Here is a 22468-nt window from a genome sequence, read left to right as displayed (position 1 = left end):
CCGTACCTTAACCATGCGGCTATTAAGGGTGAAGGCTGAATCAGACTTTGATGGATGGAGGTCTGGTTACAACCTGAATCCACCAAACCCTGATAGGTACCCCCCTTGATACTCACGGGTATCTGGTACAGGCCAGCTTGATCGGGGGCAGCTTGTGGTACGTCGGGGACCTGGATCAGTGTCCCCACCTCCATCACCGGACACCGATCGATAAAATGCCCTGGGTCCCTGCAACGCCAACAAGCCGGCCCAGACCTCCCCGCAGCCCTAGTGGCTGGAAGTAGTTCATGGAATTGGCGTGGAGAGAGCGCCGGTGCTGATGTGGAGGGGAACGGGTTGTTGGTCTCTCCCCGTCCCCTGGGCGCCAGTCTGGGAGCTGCTGGAGTCTCGACCAGAACTCCCATCCTCCACCTTGGGGCCGGCCTGGGCAGCATCCCACCGCGAGACCTGGGAAGGGGGTCAGGTTTGGAGAGAGGAGGGGAGGGGGAAGAAGAAGAGAGAGAGAGAGTGAGAGAGAGAAGCCGAAGGAAGGGGTTCGCCGACCCCGTGGCACGCCACCATCTGGTCCTCCGCCAACTGGATGGCCTGGTTCAGCGACGTCGGGCGGTGGCACTGGACAAATTGCTCCAGCACCACACGGTCGATGATTCCCTCGACATCGCTTCCGTCGGCCATCAGCCACTTGCGGCATGAGTCCCGGAGCTGTTGCGCGAACGCGAGGGGCCGGCCGTCGAGAGCCAGGGTCTGGAACCGCTGGCGGTGTTGTTCCGGGGTCCGGCCGACCCGCTGAAGGATGGCGCACTTCAGGTCGTGGTAGACCAGGAGATTCTGGACTGGCAGTTGGTGTGCGGCTACCTGCGCCTCTCCGGATAACAGCGGCAGGAGCCGCATTGACCAATCCGTCTGGGGCCATCCCAGACCTCGGCGGACCTCTCGAAGAGGTCGATGAAAGCCCTTGGGTCATCGTGCGGACCCATTTTGGAGAGAGGCACGGCGGCGGTCGAGTCTGTGGCGGGGGTGGGGACGGCCCGAATCTCCCAGTCCATCCAGCTCCGGAACAGCTTGCGGTCTTCATGCTGGGCATGGAGGAGGGCCTCAAAGTGCTTCTGCTGCTCCTCCCTAACGGCTAGCAGATCTTGATGGTGTTCCTGAAGAAGACCAGCGAGCGATTGAACGATGTCTGCAAGGGACATTCTTGGTGGAGTCTGCATGGCGGCAGCAATCTTCTACCCTCCCGGGTTTCGCACCAGTGTAATGCGGTTCGTTGTCTTTATTGGGTAGGAAGAAAGAAGACGGGGTCGGTTTGACTGGGACTTGCGACTTTATTACTCAGATTACCACAGTCTGAAAAGATGGATCTTAAAGCATACAGTCATGGCTGGAGAGGGTTCAAATATGAAAAAGGGGCTGGAAAACTGAAGAATGTACAGGACCTGGAGGATTTTTCTGAAGAACATTAGGCAGTTTAACTGCTCAGGACAAACAAGGGACTCATGAACAACCATCACAAAACAAAAAAAAACAGTCGTGGATCATCCAAGGAACGACACACAGCACTGAGAATCAATGGTTCATAAACTTTTTATCAGGGTTATTTTAATAAATTCAGCTATTTTTTTGTCTTGTGGACTATATGTAAAAAAAAAATTATGTAAAATAACTTATTCAGGACAGTACTAAATAAAAAATAACATGCATTGTGTATGATCCCTCTTATTTAGTTAAAATGATTCCCATTTTCACAGATTCTGCAAGCGGTTCACATACTTTTTCATGCCACTGTAAATGTTTTCAAATAAATCATGTTACTGACGTTTAGATGCTTCAGACACTGAAATGTCTTACCTGTTCAGCAAAAAAAAAAAGCCATCTCTGCTTCAGTCATCTTCAATCCCTTCAGATCTCTGAGTTGTCACCACCTTTCAAAAGCCATGTCGATATTTACTCTCATTTTAGCATGGGCTCTGTCGCTTTTCCTTTTTGACTGCAGGCTCTTCAACTAGGTTTCTATGAAAGTAAATTGATGCCGTAAAGAATCGCAAGTGCAGGGTAAGATTTGTGAAAGTGTACATTGCAAGATTGCAAGCGTAAATTAAATTTGCATGCGCAAGATAAGTTTTGTAAAGGTGTAAATTGCCTTTCAAGTGTAAGAAAAAAATATTTGCAGCATTTTACTGTTATCCGTAAGTGTAATTCATGTATTGTGAAACTGCAGCTTCATGTTAACGCAAAATAAATATGATCTGTATTCTTCTGACTTCCATTTTTCCATGCTAAGACTTTTGACATGTTTCTTTCGCCAAGATACGGCCATAATCATTGCACGACTGTGAACATCGATTTGCAAGCGAAAACATCAGAGTCAGGAACTGCAAAACAGATTGACTGTGTAAAACCAAACCTTTACAAAACTTATCTTGTGCATGCAAATTTAATTTACGCTTCCAATCTTATGTACACTTTCACAAATCTTACCCTGCGCTTGTGATTCTTTACGGCATCAATTTACCTTCATAGGTTTCTTGGTTTTGACAGTAGGTGATTCCCCAAATGTCAACGATGATTGGTGTTTAGACTTTTCTAGATTAAAAGCAGCCATCTAGATGACAAGTTTAACCTCTCTAGGGTCAAAAAACACGCCTGCACGATCACTTTGATTTCTTTTCCTAATTACGCTGTAAAAAATACTTTATCGTTTTTGGTCATACATTTAAGATTAAGACATCATTCAAAACTGTGAAGGGTCTACTTTTATTTGTGCACCCTCACAATAACAACAAAATATTGTGCTTTTGTAAAATAAAGAAAAAAAACTTCTGCTGCCTTGGTGTCTGAACTTCTTTGTGGAGTGTCTCATAAAAATGAACTGAAACCCATGCGTATACGTGCCTAAAACAGACATGAGAAATACGTTTATAGAAAGCTTAAAATGGCTACTTTTAAATTAACCAATTTAAAACAAAAAACACTATTCTATAATTATGTAATCTGTATGAAACCACCAAGAGGTATCTTTTCAAGCAACTGTATCCTCAGCACGCTATAAAGAAGTCTGGTCTTCTTTCTGTTTATGGACATGACGTAACCACTCAAAGACCACCTCGAAATGACCTTTCCCGCAAAATCTGTCCTTACAGCTCCAATTATAAATAAATGTTATAAGCTTCTTGTTACCATTCGAGTAAGGTAAGAAAAAAAAATTGTTTCTAGCACTTACGGTTCAAAGTTATGACCCAAAATGCAAATCACCATCTTATAGCACCACCTAGTATCGGACGGGTGTGTGTCTGTGCGCCTGAGTAGCATGCACGATTGGGACCATCCTGCTATGTTTGTGGTCTATACGATTTACGGTCTCTGATACCCGTACACTTTTAGGGCAGAAAAAAAAGAATTAAAAAATCAGTACAAACACAATAGGGTTCCAGCACCTTTGGTAATCATTGTCTTTATTCTGAGGACAGTGATGGTGATGATAATGTTTTCTTTTTCTGCCCACAGTTATCGCATGTACAGAAAGAGTCAAACTACGGGCTTCCCCTCTCTCATCACTATCTTCTCAGCTCCCAACTACTTAGATGTCTACAATAACAAAGGTATTGTGCACACATATCTTTGAATGGAGCGTTTATGAGTAGACGGCAGGTCGAATGTCCAAATGTGGCCTGCAGTGTCCCTGCTGAGCTACAAGATGGGGAGACCCAAGTTAATCAGTGCGATGGTTGTGGCCAGTAAGGAAAAGGACAGAGGCATCAAAGTATTGCAAAAAAACATTTTTGGGGGTTATTTTCCAGTTGCAATTGCAACCCAAACAAAAAATAAATATAAATATAAAGTAAAAAAAGAAACTTCAAACTAAATTATATAATAAAGAGTTGTCGCTGATTCCGCCTATTATACTTACAGTAGCGGTCTAACTACTACTGAACTTTTCTTCTAGGTCACAACATTAGAACTTCTACACTCACAGCAACTTGAGGGGAATTTATACCTTGGCGATCACCATTTATCTTGATTAACACGTTAATTTCTTCATCATTTGCTATATCTAGCAAACTAAACCATCAGAATAAAGGGTGATTCTCACAGAACAGTATTTTCTGCAAGCTTTTTTTAAGGTTAATGTAGGTCTTTCCAAAATAGGACACTTGGAGACTCCAAATGGACACCAAATAACCAACTGATATAGGGAGTCCATATAATTCATGCATTTATGCGCACCAAAGCACCCATAAAAAAAAAAATTGGGTGGCCATACAGTGGTTGGGATGTTTTGATGTTTCTGTTCAGACTGTATTTCACACAGCGTGATGAGGGCTTGCGCTCTTCAGAAACAATCACAGAATTTGAAAGTGCTTGCATTTTAAAGTGAAACAAGTGCTGCAATGAATAATTAACTGAAAATGCAAAGTGAGTCTCTATTCTCTTATCCTGGTTTTCTTATACTTTATTTTGGACAGATTGTTTGAATTAATTAGCTTACTTTAGCAGCTTAAAATGAACTGATCTCAAACAGAGAAGGGAAATCGGGATAAAGGGTTAGAAAAGAAATTCCCGCCTACCAGGGTTACAGGTGCATGGATCATTGTAAATGCTCAGTGTGAGGTCTAAGATCATCTTTAACTTTGTGATGTAAATTATGTCAATGACACAATTTCACATGCTTCAGTAATTTATTTGCATTAAATTATTTTAACGCGTTAAGGATTTTGAATTAAATGCATGCTTTAACGTGTTAACATTGACAGCCCTACTTTTAACACATCTCTTCAAAACCTACAGTGTAATCTAAGGGTAAGTTTACACATAAGCGATTTCATAAATTTGTGTTTTTGTGGTTTTGTATTGTTTTTAAAAACATGCACTTTGAAACTCCTTTTTTAAAGTTTGCATTTTTAGGCCCCCAAAACACTGTTGTTGTGTAAATGAACGGCCAAAACGTTCCGTTTTTATTTGAAAACAGTGTTGTGTAAACCGCCTGTTAATTTAACACAAACATTTAAGAAATATTTCTTGGCGTCCCCTCAGTCCCGACAACTGGCAGCGGAAATATATATATACAGCTGACTGTTCCGCATGAGAACCTCTTTTAGCATCAGACCAGCTCTCAGCACCTTAGCAACAACAAGGTAAGGATAATCCTATTAAACCATCCGTTAACAGAGTGTGCACACATAACTCCAACGAACATTTAAATAAAGGCTATTATACAGAACTCAGAAACAGACAATTAAAATAAAACAAAATTAACTCATCAAATGTGGGGCATCAAGGATCCCCTAAAGTTAGAACTTTCAGAGAAAAAGCGAGAAAGCCAGGAGGGGGTGATTTTGCCATGCTGCACTTTTGTCCATACTGAAAGGGCGAAGATGGATCACCCAGGACATTGCAGGGTACAATCTCTCACTGAGCAGAAAACCCACATATGCACGCAGACCTTGATATGAAAATGTTTGTTGTCATCATCTGTTTTTTTCCTCCCCTTGCCTATAAGGTTTCATTTTACATCCTCCTGCCAAAGTGCACATGCACTAAACAAACAGTTATTTTCAAATTATTTTATAAAATTCGGAACATTTTAGTTCGCTACATAAAGAGAAAAATGAAAACAGTTTTCTGTAGAAATCTGTAAATGTAGACTTTTGTCATTTAGATGGGTTCATTGTAATTAAAGGGATAGTTCACCCAAAAATTATCCCATAATTTACTCACCCTAAAGTCATCCTAGGTGTATATGACATTGTTCTTTCAAACAAATACAATCAGTTATATTAAAAAATGTCCTGGCTAATCCAAGCTTTTAATGGCAGTGAATGGCAGCCCAAATTTTGATTATTATAAAAGTAAACCACTTTAGTGAATTGATGGGTTTGTGTAAGAAAAATGTCCATATTTAACATGTTATAAAGTAAAATATCTAGCTTCCGCCAAACCACCTTTCGTATTCAACTTGCACAGAAAGTGTAATGCCTCTCACAGTTCTAAATGTTTACGCTACGTTCTAGTCATACGTCTTGCCAGTTATGCTTTTTTCATAAGTTGAATACGGAAGGCGGTCTGGCGGTAGCTAGATATTTTACTTTATAACATGTTAAATATGGATATTTTTCTTACACAAACCCATTGTTTGGATTATTTTTATAATGGATGGATACACTTTTTTGAGCTTAAACTTTTGGGTCATTATAATGCTTGGATAAGCCAGGACATTTTTTAATATAACTCAGATTATATTTGTCTGAAAGAAGAATGTCATATACACCTAGGATGGCTTGAGGGTGAGTAAATCATGGGCTAATTTTAATTTTTTGGTGGACTATCCCTTTAAAATCAACGTGAATTGCTGTTTGCAACCCATTTTACTTCCATAATATGACATATTCCAAGTGAAAAGTATGTTAATGTGTGTTTAAATCTGACATGAAAATGACAGCCACTGTGTATAAATGATTATATTTCAACAATGAATGGGAGAAAAAACTATTTTATTATTAGATTTAGACGTTAATGCAAAAAATACCTTATGTGAAGTTTACATGTTTGCATACAATGTGTTATTTGAGTGTTGATTATTATATATAAAAATAAATAGCAACTGAATTTAGGCAATTAGTTTGGCCTCTGTTGTTAACCTTTAATATTTTAGTAATGTGCAAGTAAGGGCAAGAAACTTTTAGTTATAATTAAATTAATTGAAGGACAGATACAATTTTTTCAGTAAACCACTGTTTAATAAAAATAAATAAAAAGCAATTTTGTAAAACTGTGACATATACCAGTAAAACAAATTTGGGACCAAAATTATTCAGACACTTTGACCTGACCATGTTTTGCTTGTGTTTTTTCTTTTATTGCTAATGCGACATTTTATACCACAGACTGAACAAAATTAAGCATTGCTTTGTAATTGGTTGACCAAAATTGGTATTATCTAATTGTGTAATTTTACAGCTGACAGCTGATTGGTTGACTGTAATCCATTGCATACCTTTTATATGAAAGTTATCTGACATTATCAAGATTAATTTGTTCTGAAACAGTTTAACTCTGAGTTCTTGTCATATTGTATTACCATTTTCGAAACTATGAAGGTGTCTGAATAAGTTTTGGTTTGACTGTAACTCCGATTGTATTTGTCTGAAAGAAGAAAGTCATATACACCTAGGATGGCTTGAGGGTGAGTAAATAATTTAAATTTTTGGGTGAACTATACCTTTAATACTTTAGCAAGGATGCATTAAATTTGTCTGAATTAACAGTAAATGCATGTATAATGTTACAAAAAAAGCCTACATTAAATCTGTTTATCATATAAAGCAATCATGTCTCTTCAAAAGACTTGGACTAAACCGCTTGTTTCATATGGATTACTTTTAAGACTTTTAAGACACTTCTTGTATTGCTTGACCTGGTTAACATGATAAAATAGCCCACATGGCTTGAGTTACATCAGCAGAAAAGGAAAGTCATTTCACATGATGAATAACTTGTACAAAGACAAGTTTTTCTACCAAATAAATTTTACAATGATCATTCAAAGTAAGACCAGTTTTTTTGAGAAAAGTATTTTTAATCTTGGCTCTCTCCTTGTTATATTTACTCCAGGCTCACTAATATTTCACCAGTCAAACATCTGATCCAGGCTTTGCCAATTCATGGCTAATTATCTTAAATTAGCTTGTTGTGTATCACACATTATAAGATGCAATATATTGCAGCAGCATTCCTGGAATGTTTGCTTTTGTATAACCCTTGTCTTTTTTTATTTTTATGGTGTCTTTATTTAAAAACTAACTTTTTTTAAGGTCTGTTTGACTTGAATAGTTATGTGTACCCTTCTAGGCTGAAACGATTCCTCAAATAACTCGAATACAAAAAATAATCGAGGCAAATTATTTCCCTTGAAGCTTTGTTTAGTCCATTTAACTACACACAGTCATGTTGCAGAAAAATGTGCCAAGACATTTTATGTTTAAGGAGTAGTGAGTCTGGTAAGTAAAGTAATAAAAAAATTCCAAAGGGTGAATGAGAAATAAATCATTAATGTGTTGATTTTAACAAAGATGTGTAACTCTCAGTTCACGGTAAAACGCAATGAACGAGTGTTATTCTTTTACTTTCGTTTTCAGCTCATTTCAAGATCAATAACCGTAATGCGAGAGAGAACGGCATCAGCACTGGTAATATAATTTAGTCTCGATATTTTTAAATGAAGCTTCAGGATACAACACTGAGCTTATGAGTTTAATTTGCAGCAATTTGCGCGTCAAGTCAACTTTATTTATATAGCGCTTTTTACAATGCAGATTGTTTCAAAGCAGCTTCACAGTGTTAAACAGGAAAATAATACAACAGAATTTTATTCGGCCGTACAGCCGCTCCGGAGAAAACGATGATGTCATCAGCTCATTTCAATTATCATACAGTGACAATGTGGGCATTAGTTCAGTAATTAGATCAGTAATTTAGTTTATATGGTTAATATAGTTTACTAATTAGATTTATTTGGATATTTAGTTGAAAATGTAGTGTCCCCAACTGAGCAAGCCAAGCCAAAGGCGACAGTGGCAAGGAAACCAAAACCCCATCAGGTGTCCTAATGGAGAAAAATAAACCTTGGGAGAAACCAGGCTCAGTCGGGGTGCCAGTTCTCCTCTGACCAATTAACAAAAAGCGTATGATTATTATTCTGGCAACTTACAGGTCAGAGGTCATATTAGATCGGAATATTCGAAGGATCGGAGGCAACACGCCGGAGACGGGTTTATTGAGGATAACGTATTGATTAAACAATTATTAAATTGCGATATTCGAAAGATCGGAGCCACCAGGCCGGAGACGGGTTTATTTAGGATGACATATCGATTCAACAATTATTAAATAGGAATAGTCGAACAATCGGAGTCGTCACGCCGGAGACGGGTTTATTGAGGATGACGCATCGATTTAACAATTATTAAATAGGAATATTCTAACGATCGGAGTCATCACGCCGGAGACTGATTTATTGAGGATGCCATGTCAATGAGGTAATTTCAGGGAGAGTCTAACTGACACAGTCTCTGCAGACACTTCAGGGTCAGGCGTTGGTCATGTCTGGGTGCAGGTCCACCATCTCATCTGGATATGGCCTGGATCCGGCTGACTGCAGTAAATCTCGGGATAAAACAGAGAGACTAACATTAGAGTAGATGCCATTCTTTTTATAATGTAACGAGTACAACAGGTGTTATGGGAAGTGTTCCTGGTTCCGGCTGACCTAGTTAATGCAGCCTAAAAATCATTTAATTGAAAAAGTGTTTTATGTGTATGCCATAGAATAGAGATGGGTTTTTAGTCTAGATTTAAAATGACAGAGTGTGTCTGCTTCCCGAACAATGCTAGGAAGACTGTTCCATAGTTTAGGTGCTAAATAGGAACAGGATCCACTGCCTGCAGTTGATTTCGATATTCTCGGTATTATCAACTTGCCAGAATTTTGAGACTGCAGTAGACGTGATGGAGAATAATGTGTTAAGAGCGTGCTCAAATACTGGGGATCTAAACCATTTAGTGCTTTGTAAGTAAAAAGCAAGATTTTAAAATGTATGCAATGTTTAATAGGGAGCCAGTGCAGTATTGACAGATCCGGGCGAATATTGTCATACTTCCTGGTTCTAGTAAGAACTCGAGCTGCTGCGTTTTGGACCAGCTGGAGTTTGTTTATTAGGCGAGCAGGGCAACCACCCAGTAGAGCATTACAATAATCTAGCCTTGAGGTCATGAACGCATGAACTAACTGTTCAGCATTTTGCATTGAGAGTAATTTAGATATATTTTTAAGATGGTAGAATGCAGTTTTACAGATGCTAGAAACGTGGCTTTTAAATGAAAGATTTGTATCAAAGAGCACACCCAGGTTCCTCACTGACAACGAGGACTTGACAGAGCACCAAGTGTTAGACAGTATTCTAGGTTACTACTTGTGGAGCTTTTTTGTCCAATAATTAAAAATTCTTTTTTTTCTGAATTGAGTTGCAGGAAATTACTAGTCATCCAATTTTTTTATATCAGCTATGCATTCCGTTAATCTTGTGAATTGGTAAGTTTCTTCAGGGGGTGAAGAAATATAGAGCTGAGTATCGTCAGCATAACAATGAAAACTAACGCCATGCTTCCTAATGATATCTCCCAGTGGTAGCATGTACAGGGTGAAAAGCAACAGTCCTAGCACTGAGCCTTGCGGTACTCCATACTGAACTTGTGATCGATGTGACATCTCTTCATTTACTGCTACAAACTGATAACGGTCAGATAGGTATGATTTAAACCATGCCAATGCAATTCCACTAATGCCTAAATAATTTTTGAGTCTATTTAAAAAAAAAAAAGTGGTGGATAGTATCGAATGCAACGCTAAGATCGAGTAACACTAATAGAGAGATACAGCCACGATCGGATGATAAGAGTAAATCATTTGTAACTCTGATGAGAGCAGTCTCAGTACTATGATACTGTCTAAATCATGACTGGAAATCCTCACAGATACCATTTCTTTCTAAAAAGGAACATAACTGTGAGGACACTGCCTTTTCAAGTATTTTTGACAGAAAGGGTAGATTTGAGATTGGCCTGTAATTGACTAATTCTGTAGGATATAATTGCGTTTTTTTAATAAGTGGTTTAATAATAGCCAACTTAAAAGTTTTCGGGAACATATCCTAATGACAAAGATGAATTAATGATATTAAGAAGAGGATCTATGACCTCTGGTAGCTTCTCTTTTAATAGCCTAGTCAGTATAGGGTTGAATATACATGTTGTTGATTTTGTTGATTTTAGCAAATTATTCTAGTAGCCAAATAACACACAGAACCATGTTTAGCATGCCTGTAGATAAACAATACATAAAAGCTCTAATCAAAGAATAATTTACACTAATGCCAAGTTCGCTGTTGAGATTTTAACGTTAGGTGTTTGTAACGTTAGGTGTTCATCGGATAACGTTAGGTATGAATGAGCATTTAACAGACTGGTTTGCAGAACAGCTTTGTCATCTGTTTACTTCCTTGCTACAACATACAATTAACCTATAACAGGAAAACACATCGACGAAAAATAAATCATACTTACAGGTTGTGGCCTGTAAACAGCTTCTGTTTTTAAATCCATTTTTCAGGACAAGCCGTTGTGCAAATCCTGCATTGAACTCGCGAAGATTGTGGAAGCTTTCCTCCGTGAAATGTGCAGCGGGAGCCGCGCGCGCCCGTCGTACATCCACACACTGGCAGTATTGTCTCGCTCGGCTGAACCGCGGCTTGTGAATTGCAAATACAGACGAATATTGTCCATTATGTCACATTTTCCAGTCTTCTCCTCCGACCCCTGGCTGTCTCGTGCTTTGATTTATGATGGGCAGCATATATCTGCTGCAAATGCGACCTGTTCCCCTCTGTCTCATACACACATGCATATAACATGCTGTATGTTAAACGTACTGCAACGCACCCCCATCCCTAGGAAAGCTGAACAAAGCAAGTACCCCAGACCTGCAATCCGGATGAAAATAACAGCGTTTCGTCGGCATTGCAGCAACACCACTCCAGCCTACTAACCACAATAACGCAGCGATACAAAATGGCCTGCCCCCCCCCCCCCCCCCCCTTATTTAATATTCTCGAAGGAGGGGTTTATGTAAATATTGGGGCTGGTGATGTCAGCAAACCTGGAGGAATGTCTGTAGTCGCCTACCGGCCGTTTGCTGTAGTCCTTAGAAATTGATTTCTTTAAAAGCAGATATCTCCCTTTGCTTTAAACTTTGAACGTTGTAACTTTGCAGATGTTGTTTATGATCAAGCAGCAACATTACATGCTAGCTAAAGTTAGAATAGTGAAATCGTGGTTTACCACCCCTTTAAGCGCAGGGGAGCAACTGTGTCTAAAGTGCTGGAAAAGAGAGAGTCAATAGTTTCTGTTGCAACATTCAGTTCTTCTAAGCTATCTGGGATGCTGAGGAGATGATACTGATGAGGAAGATTATTTAAAAAGCAATCTTTAGTGCCGGCAGTGATAGTCCTGCCATATTTGAAGCGAGGGGACAGCTTTGCAGCCTTAGCTAAATTAAGTATACATGATACTATGTAATGATCTGAGATGTCATCGCTCTGCTGCAGAATTTCAACGGTATCAACATTTATTCCATGTGACAATATTAGGTCTAAAGTATGATTATGGCGATGAGTGGGTCCTGACACGTGTTGCCTAACTCCAATAGAGTTTAGAATATCTCTAAATGCTAATCCCAATCCGTCTTTTTCATTGTCGACATGGATATTAAAATCACCAACAATTAGTACTTTATCTGCAGCCAGTACTAACTCTGATAGAAAATCAGCAAATTTTTTGGTAAAGTCTGTATTGTGCCCTGGTGGCCTGTATACAGTAGCTAACACAAATGTTAAACGGGATTTATCATTTACACTACATAACGTTACATAAAGCACCAGGACTTCAAAGGAATTATATTTAAAACTAGACTTCTGAGTAATACTTAAGATATTATTATAAATTACAGCAACCCCTCCCCCTTTTCCTTTCAGACGCGGGTCGTGTTTATAACAATAATCTTGGGGAGTGGACTTATTTAAAGTAAGGTAGTCATCAGGTTTTAGCCAGGTTTCTGTCAAACACAGCACATCTAGGTTATTATCTGTAATCATATCATTAACAATAAGCGCTTTTGGGGAGAGAGATTGAATATTCAGCAACCCGAGCTTTATCATTGGTTCATCTGTATTATATCTATTGTTTATGTCACAATCACCAGTCTTCTACGCAACAAGCCCAAGTCTCTGTCCTGGACCTCATCTGCCACCGAAGCCTTCCAGACCCTGAAGACCGCCTTCACGACCGCTCCCCTCCTAGTCCACCCAGATCCAGATCTGCCCTTCGTCGTCGAGGTGCCACCACCGGAGTGGGAGCGGTCCTTTCTCAGCAGCAGGGGAACCCCAGTTGTCTCCACCCATGTGCCTTCTTCTCCTGCAAGCTCAACCCGGCGGAGGTGAACTACGACATCGGGAACTGCGAACACCTCGCAATCAAGTTCGCACTGGAGGAGTAGAGGCACTGGCTACTGGCTATAACCTGGGGTATATCCGAGAGGCAAAACGTCTTAATCCACGCCAAGCTAGATGGGCTCTTTTCTTTACACGGTTTAACTTCAACATCTCCTATCAACCAAGAACATCAAGGCGGACGCCCTTTCCCGCATCCACAGCCCCGAGGAGAAGTCAGAAGAGCCCATCATCCCTACCCAGTTATTCCTTGGTCTTATCTCCTGGTCGGAGGAGACCCTGCCCTCTGCCAATGCCTCCACCAACGTGCTGCCGGGTTGTCCTCCGGGCTTGCAATTCATCCCTCGAGCACGACGCACTCCTATCATCCACTCCTCCCACACGTCACTGGGCACTGGTCACCCTGGGGTCAATGAAACCATCTCACTGCTACGTCAACGCTTCTGGTGGCCCCAGATGTCAGCAGATGTCAGAAGGTACGTGCAGGGATGTAGGGAATGTGCCACGAGTCCACGTCACCTGCCAGCTGGAAAGCTCCATCCTCTGCCCGTTCCCAACCGCCCTTGGTCACACCTAGGGGTGGATTTTATCACAGATCTCCCAGTCTCAGACAATTGTACCTGCGTCCTCGTAGTGGTGGACCGGTTTTCCAAGTCCTGCCGTCTCCCAATACAAGGATTACCCACTGCCCTGGAAACTGCCGAGTTGATGTTCAATCACATCTTCCGCTATTACGGTATCCCCGAAGACATAGTATCGGACAGGGGTCCCCAGTTCATCTCCAAGGTATGGAAGGTCTTTTTCTCCCTCCTAGGTGTGACCGTCAGCCTCTCGTCCGGATACCATCCCCAAACGAATGGGCAGACAGAACGTAAGATCCAGGAGATTTGCCGTTTCCTCCGTACCTTCTGTCACGGCCTCCAGGACTCCTGGAACCAGTTCCTAGGATGGGCCGAGTACGCACAGAACTCACTCCGTCAGCCTACCACCGGTCTTACCCTGTTTCAGTGCGTGCTCGGCTATCAACCTCCCCTCTTCCCATGGTCAGGGGAACCCTCCGATGTCCCTGCGGTTGATTACTGGTTCCGGGAGAGTAAACGGGCCCTTCGCAGACGCAGGATGACAGCCGACCTTCGCTGCTCAGAAGCTCCTACATTCCAGGTTGGGCAGAAGGTCTGGCTGTTGACCTGGGACATCAGACTGCGTCTGCAGTGCAAGAATGTCACAAGCACGCCAGGCTCCACCCTCTCCCAGACACAACGATCACAGTCACCCGAGTACTGATCACATACACCTGCACGTCATCATCACTGCAATCACCACCTGAACTTAAGCCCCACGCACGCACTCAGTCACTGTCCGGTATCGTTTGCACATGCTCACGCTAATGCTTGCTTCCACGGACTCACCTGAATTACCTTACTGTTCTCCCAAGTCTCCTGAGTGTCTCCTCGTCTCGTCTCCTGGCTCCCTTTTTCCATCGCTCCATTGTCCTGACGACCTACAATCAAGAACGTATAGTATTACCCATTGTCATCACCATTCTACTGGACTTCCACTTCTGATACTCACCACATCTGCTCACTTCCTGGTTCTGTCTAATAAACCCTGTTTACATCTGCCATCTGCTCTCCGTGTCACCTCTGTTTGTAACACATTTATTTGATGTTGGACATCAATTAAATTTTTACTGTTGAATGGTTTTGATTTTTTTTGTATTTGTTAATTCGGGGAACAAACACAGTCTCTATGTGATAATATCTAGGTGAAAGAGTCTCTATGTGCTGGGATTTATCTAACTTCAGTGACGTGAGACAGCTAGCAGACGGTCGGTTTAGCCAGTTTGTCTGCTTCCTGACCTGGGCCCTAGTTAGTCAAGGTTTAGCTCTAAGACTATGTGTCAAATTACTAGAGAGAAGAGCACACCACCACAAGAAGGGTGGATGCCATCCTTCTTCAACAGGTCAGGTCTGCCCCAAAAGCTTTTCCAATTGTCTATGAACCCTATGTTATTTTGCGGATACCACTTAGACAACCAGCCATTGAGTGATGATAGTCTGCTAAGTATCTCATCACTCCGCTTAACCGGCAGCGGTCCAGAGCAAAAAAACTGCATTTGACATCGTACTTGCGAGTTCACACACCTCTTTAATGTTAATTTTGGTGATCTCCGACTGGCGAAGTCGAACATCATTAGTGCCAACATGAATAATAATCTTAGAGAATTGACCATTAGCTTTAGCCAGCACTTACTGCTTTGATGTCAGGCGCTCTGGCTCCCGGTAAACATGTGACTATGGTGGCTGGTGTCTCTATTTTCACGTTCCGTGTAATAGAATCGCCAAAAACTAGGGCACTTTCGATCCGCGACTATGCTGTCTCACAGTCACCAAGTGACAATGATGGGAGAAGATGACATGGCTTACCGTGTTTGTTGATTAATCCAATTTACCACAGTTGTTTGGTGGACACTATTTACTAATCCAGCTCACCACGGTTGTTTAATGAACTCAGAAAACAGGAGGCCCGGGTGCAATTGTAAACGTTGTTTACAATTGGAGGTAGAGAGAAGCAATCGAACTTCAGGGAGAACAACTAGTCTGTGAGTACTGTTTACATTTTCTTAAGTGATCTGTAGTTCAGCTGTTAGTCAGAACGTTGTCTGTGTGCTGTAGTGGTTGTCTGTTTGCTGAAAGTTTGTTAGTCACGTGACCTCGCGCGAACGCGTTTCACTGGGCGTGGCCGCTAGCCAGCGTGGTATAAGAGCTGTGTTGTTTACAATTGGAGGTAGAGAGAAGCAATCGAACTTCAGGGAGAACAACTAGTCTGTGAGTACTGTTTACATTTTCTTAAGTGATCTGTAGTTCAGCTGTTAGTCAGAACGTTGTCTGTGTGCTGTAGTGGTTGTCTGTTTGCTGAAAGTTTGTTAGTCACGTGACCTCGCGCGAACGCGTTTCACTGGGAGTAGCCATCTGTATTCAATAAGGACAATTAACGTGAGTATAAGTGAGCGGTTCTCCGCGGCAGCGGAAGCGGCGGCCCTCGTGTGAAGACCGAGGAGTGTAAAGACCATTCGACTCTACTCTGCGCGACTCCACTCAAGCAAGGACACGACAAGGCACTTGAGTATAGCTTTCCTTCTACTTTGTCCACTTTTGTGTTTTGCTTGTTGTTATCTGTTTAGTTCTCTGACCCGTATTCACGATGTGCTTCCAAATCGCTACTATTACCACAAACACCCGCAAGTCACGCTCAGCACGTTCTAGACACCGTAATCCTAATAATCTGCGTAGTGTACCTATTTCCTCTACTACATTAATGTCCATTCCAATTGGTCTGTGGAATTGCCAGTCTGCTGTAAACAAAGCAGACTTTATTTCATCTTTTTCCACTCATTCACATCTCAGTCTCATGGCTCTAACTGAAACCTGGATCAAACCAGAAGACACTGCCACTCCTGCAGCTCTCTCAAATAATTTCACTTTTTCACACACCCCTCGCCCGATTGGGAGGGGTGGAGGTACTGGTTTGCTCATCTCAAATGATTGGAAATTTGAGCCCATTACATCTTTATCTGGCAACCGCTCTTTTGAATCACACTCAATCACTATCACTCATCCTGCTAAAATCCATGTTGTAGTTATTTATCGCCCTCCAGGTCAATTGGGTAACTTCTTAGAGGAATTGGATATTTTCCTCTCTCACTTCCCTGAGGATGGCACTCCTCTGGTACTGCTTGGTTACTTCAACATCCACCTTGATAAACCCCAGGCTGCTGACTTCACCACTCTTCTGACCTCATTTGACCTCATGCGAGTATCTACTACAGCTACTCACAAATCAGGTAACCATCTGGACCTTATCTACACACGCTATTGCTCCACAAACAACACTTTAGTTACTCCACTGCACACCTCAGATAACTTTCTCATCACTCTTAACCTCATACTGACTCCTGACACAACACACACTCCCCCACAGATCACCTTTCGGCGTAATCTACGCTCGCACTCTCCCTCCCGTCTATCCACTATGGTTTCATCCTCACTCCCTCCACCTGCTCAGTTCTCAGCACTAGACACTAACAGTGCTACTGACACTCTTTGCTCCACTCTAACATCTTGCTTAGACAACCTCTGTCCCCTTACATCCAGGCCAGCCCGCACCACCCCCTCTGCCCCCTGGCTGTCTGATGTTCTCCGCGAACATCGCTCTGGACTCCGGGCGGCAGAGAGGAAGTGGCGCAAAACTAAAAACGCTACTGACCTAACCCTGTATCAGTCTCTTCTTGCTTCTTTCTCTACTAATGTCTCCACTGCTAAAACTACATACTACCACAACAAAATCGACAACTGCTCTGACTCTCGTGCACTTTACAAAACATTCTCTTCGCTCCTTTGTCCTCCTCCTCCCCCTCCTTCATCAACTCTTACAGCTGATGACTTTGCATCATTTTTCACAAACAAAACCTCCTCCATCAGCAGTCAATTCTCCACACCACAAACTGACTCGCACATCTCAACAACCATCACACACTCACTCCCCTCCTTCTCTCTGCTCTCTGAAGCAGATGTCTCCAAACTCATCCTATCCAATCATCCCACTACCTGTCCGCTTGATTCTATCCCCACCCACCTCCTTCAGGCCATTTCTTCTTCTGTTACTCCTGCACTCACTCACATTGTCAACACCTCTCTTCACACCGGGACCTTCCACACAGCATTTAAGCAGGCTCGGGTAACCCCACTGCTTAAGAAACCCTCTCTAAACCCAGCACTTTTAGAAAACTACAGACCGGTATCCCTTCTTCCTTTCATTGCAAAGACACTTGAGCGAGTGGTGTTTAACCAGTTGTCTACGTTTCTTGAACAGAACAACCTCCTGGACATCAACCAATCCGGCTTCAAAAGCGGGCACTCAACTGAGACTGCCCTGCTCTCGGTTACGGAGGCACTCAGACAGGCAAGAGCAGCTTCCAAATCCACAGTACTTATCTTACTGGATTTGTCTGCTGCTTTTGACACAGTTAACCACCGGATCCTCCTGTCAACTCTCATGAAGATGGGCATCTCAGGAACTGCTCTCCAGTGGTTCAAGTCTTACCTCTCAGGTAGGTCCTTCAGGGTGTCATGGAGAGGTGAAGTGTCTAAGTCACATCATCTAGCTACTGGAGTTCCCCAGGGCTCAGTGCTTGGACCACTTCTCTTCTCCATCTACATGTCATCACTGGGATCGGTCATTCAGAAACATGGCTTTTCCTATCACTGCTATGCCGACGACACTCAACTCTACTTCTCATTTCAACCAGATGATCCATCGGTTGGTGTTCGTATCGCTGCCTGCCTAACAGACATTTCTGCCTGGATGAAGGAACATCACCTTCAACTTAACCTTGCAAAGACAGAACTTCTTGTTGTCTCTGCCAACCCAGCACTTCACCACAATCTCTCCATTCAGCTAGGTTCATCAACCATAACTCCGTCCAGGACAGCCAGGAACCTTGGAGTTGTGATTGATGATCAGCTAAAATTCACTGACCACATTACTGCAACAACCCGATCCTGTAGATTTGCATTATACAACATTAGGAAGATTAGACCCTTCCTATCAGAGCATGCCACACAACTACTGGTCCAAGCTCTTGTTCTCTCCAGACTGGACTACTGTAATGCTCTTCTAGCGGGCCTTCCGGCATGCACTATCAAACCCTTGCAACTGATCCAGAATGCAGCGGCGAGGTTGGTCTTTAATGAGCCGAAGAGAGCGCACGTCACGCCTCTCTTCATCAGTCTGCACTGGCTGCCAATAGCTGCTCGCATCAAATTCAAGGCACTGGTGCTCGCCTTCAAAGCAACCACTGGCTCAGCACCAATATACCTAAACTCGCTCGTTCAGACCTACACACCCTCCAGGAACTTACGTTCTGCTAGTGAACGACGCCTTGTGGTGCCATACCAGAGAGGCATGAAATCGCTCTCACGGAGCTTTTCCTGGGCTGTTCCCACCTGGTGGAATGACCTGCCTGTCTCAATTCGTGCGGCCGAGTCTGTAGCCATTTTCAAAAAACACCTAAAGACACATCTCTTCCAGCAGCACCTGACCAATCAAGAATAGCACTTATCATTCTATTCATTTTCTGTCTGTCTAATTTATTTATAAAAAAAAAATTAAATAAAAAATAAAAAAACTGTCCTGTGTGTTCTGAGCTAGATTAACTGAGACTTGCTACAGCACTTGCATACTGTTGCCCTTGACTGTTCTAGTTGCTTCTTTTGCTCTCATTTGTAAGTCGCTTTGGATAAAAGCGTCTGCTAAATGACTAAATGTAAATGTAAATGTAAATGCAGAGATGACAAGCTTACAGGCTAGTCAAATGCTAACGTGTGATAGTGATTTAGATTAAAAGCTAACGATTTCAAATTTAGCGTGATAGGCAATATTTAAACAATATATGGTGATAAGTAAGTTATATTTAGTTGTAAAACAAAGAAAATATATCAACTAGAGATTCAAAAGCAAGACTGTACAGAGCTACAAACACTAGCTGCAGCAAGACAGGAGGCAGACAGGAGCAATCAGGCGATCATTAGACCTTGAGAGTTGAGAGTTGTTCTGCGTCAGCTGAAGAGATACGAGCTACTCGAAACACCTGAAGCAATCAGCGGGAATGGAATTTGCACACCGTATCATCGTCATTGTGTCATGTGACATGTCACCGACATGAAATATTTTATGGGACTTTATATAGCCTACTTGATATCTCTGAAATGGCCTACACCATTAAAATTGTTACAGTACACAGGAGGCAGACACCGACGTAACAGGTAATGGTAGTTTATTTGACCACAGTAGAGCAGATGAAGTAACACAGGTGAGTAAACTGGTTGTAGATGGACGTTGAATGGATATGATAGAGATAGTTACTGTCCTTTGCTTTGCAGATAGATGAACGTTGGAGCTTGGAGATCGCTGGAGAACTGAGGAGCTGACTGGAACACACCCACACAGCAGACGAGGAACACAAAGGGAAGGAGACACGCTGGAGACAGGTAAGTATGCTAAGAGAAGTCCTTGAGGTAAGCATAGCACAGAGTATATGCGAACGAGACCGGACATGGAGTGCTGTGTGAGTGTGTGTTATATAGTGCTGGTGATGAGTGCCGTGATGAGGTGCAGGTGATGGTGATCAGTACTCAGGAGATGGCGTGCGTTGTGATTAGTGGAGGTTGGAACCTGACGTGTCTGTGACAGTACCCCCCCCTCCACGGCCCGCTCCAGAGGGCACATGGAAAGTGGGGTGTATACGATACCCTTGTGGAAGATGGAGTTGGTAGGTGACTGGATTGACCTGCTTGATGATGGGGAATGGGCCAATGAACCTGGGACTCAGCTTTTTGCAAGGTAGACGCATTCTGATGTCTCTGGTTGATAGCCAAACCATCTGACCAGGCTGGAAGACAGGAGTGTCAGACCGTCGGAGGTCGGCTACCATCCTGCGTCTGCGCAGGGCCCGTTGCAATTGATGGTGTGCTGAGTCCCAGACCCTCTCGCTCTCTCTGAACCAGTAGTCCACTGCTGGAACGTTGGAGGGTTCCCCATCCCAGGGGAACAATGGAGGTTGGAAGCCGAGTACGCACTGGAACGGGGTGAGTCCTGTGGTTGACTGTTTCAGCGAATTTTGGGCGTACTTGGCCCAACCCAGGAACTGGTTCCAAGAGTCCTGGTGGTCATGACAGAAGGTACGTAGGAAGCGGCCAATTTCCTGTACCTTCCTTTCCGTCTGCCCGTTCGATTGTGGATGATATCCCGACGTCAGGCTAACGGCCACACCTAGGAGGGAGAAGAACGATTTCCATACTCTGGATATGAACTGGGGACCTCGGTCTGAGACAATGTCTTCTGGTACTCCGAAGTATCTGAAAACTTGGTTGAAGAGTGTTTCGGCTGTCTCCATGGCAGTAGGCAATCCTGGAAGGAAGGAACAATCAACAACTACTAGGATGGTGGTATTACCGTCTGAGGCCGGAAGATCAGTGATGAAGTCCACTCCTAGGTGTGACCATGGGCGTTCTGGAACGGGCAGAGGAAGGAGTTTCCCAGCTGGCAGATGACGAGGAGATTTGGAAATGGCACACTCCCTACAGCCCTGCATGTACCTTCTGACATCCGAAGCCATCCCTGGCCAACAGAAGCGTTCTTTAAGCAACGAGAGGGTTTCATTGACCCCCGGGTGACCAGTACCAAGTGACGTGTGAGCCGAGTGAATAGTGGGAGTGCGTCGTGTCCGTGGGATGTACAACAAGCCTGGTGGACAGCCCGGCGGAGGGTTCGTGGAGGCATTGGAGGAGGGGATAGTTTCTTCAGACCAGGTAATAGGACTTACGATGAGGGAACTTGGAATAATGTGTTCTGGTTCTTCGGTTTGTTCATCAGGAGCATGAAGACGGGAGAGAGCATCAGCCTTAATATTTTTTGTACCTGGGCGATAAGAGATGGTATAATTGAAGCGGGAGAAAAACATAGCCCAACGGGCTTGTCTTGGGTTTAATCTTTTGGCTGATCGAAGATATTCTAAGTTCTTGTGATCCGTTAGCACCAGGAACGCATGTTTGGCTCCCTCCAGCCAATGCCTCCACTCTTCCAAGGCAAGCTTAACAGCAAGGAGTTCCCTGTCACCGATGGAGTAGTTGACTTCCGCCGGGCTGAGCTTGCGGGAGAAGGCGCATGGATGGAGTCTACTAGGCGTCCCCTGCTGCTGGGACAACACCGCTCCCACTCCAGTTGTGGAGGCATCCACTTCCACGATGAAAGGCTTTTCTGGATCTGGATGGACGAGTAAGGAAGCGGTGGTGAAGGCTTTCTTAAGTTGTTCAAAGGTGTTGGTGGCTGCCGGGCTCCAGGACAGAGACTTGGGCTTATTGCGTAGCATACTGGTGAGTGGATGAGTGATCGAACTGTAACCTTTAATGAAACGTCTGTAGAAGTTGGAGAATCCGAGGAAGCGTCGGAGTTCTTTGATGGTTGTGGGTTCTGGCCAGTTGGTGATGGATTCCACCTTCCTCTCGTCCTTCCGGATGCCACTGTGGTCTATGTGATAACCCAGGAAGGAAACAGACACAGACGTAACAGGTAATGGTAGTTTATTTGACCACAGTAGAGCAGATGAAGTAACACAGGTGAGTAAACTGGTTGTAGATGGACGTTGAATGGATATGATAGAGATAGTTACTGTCCTTCGCTTTGCAGATAGATGAACGTTGGAGCTTGGAGATTGCTGGAGAACTGAGGAGCTGACTGGAACACACCCACACAGCAGACGAGAAACACAAAGGGAAGGAGACACGCTGGAGACAGGTAAGTATGCGAAGAGAAGTCCTTGAGGTAAGCATAGCACAGAGTATATGCGAACAAGACCG

The 22468-nt window shown here is 43.2% G+C and overlaps 1 protein-coding gene across 10 annotated transcripts in view; it reads left to right on the top strand.

Annotated features, from left to right (window-relative positions):
- LOC307122574 (protein phosphatase 3 catalytic subunit alpha) overlaps window positions 1–22468 on the top strand; it is a 387852-nt gene that overhangs the window by 331250 nt on the left and 34134 nt on the right. For all 10 annotated transcript variants that reach the window (XR_013816062.1, XR_013816063.1, XM_079810631.1 and 7 more), the window contains one exon: window positions 3502–3596. Coding sequence is in view for 8 of the 10 variants with exons in the window: in XM_079810631.1 (XP_079666757.1) it covers window positions 3502–3596 (95 nt within the window). In the remaining 2 variants the exon portion in view is untranslated. The remainder of the gene's footprint in view (window positions 1–3501; window positions 3597–22468) is intronic.

Source organism: Gobio gobio (assembly GCF_949357685.1).
Source record: "Gobio gobio genome assembly, chromosome: 2".
Taxonomy (NCBI): domain Eukaryota; kingdom Metazoa; phylum Chordata; class Actinopteri; order Cypriniformes; family Gobionidae; genus Gobio; species Gobio gobio.
The sequence above is the reverse complement of the archived record's forward strand: the minus strand, read 5'-3'. Positions and strand labels throughout refer to the sequence as shown.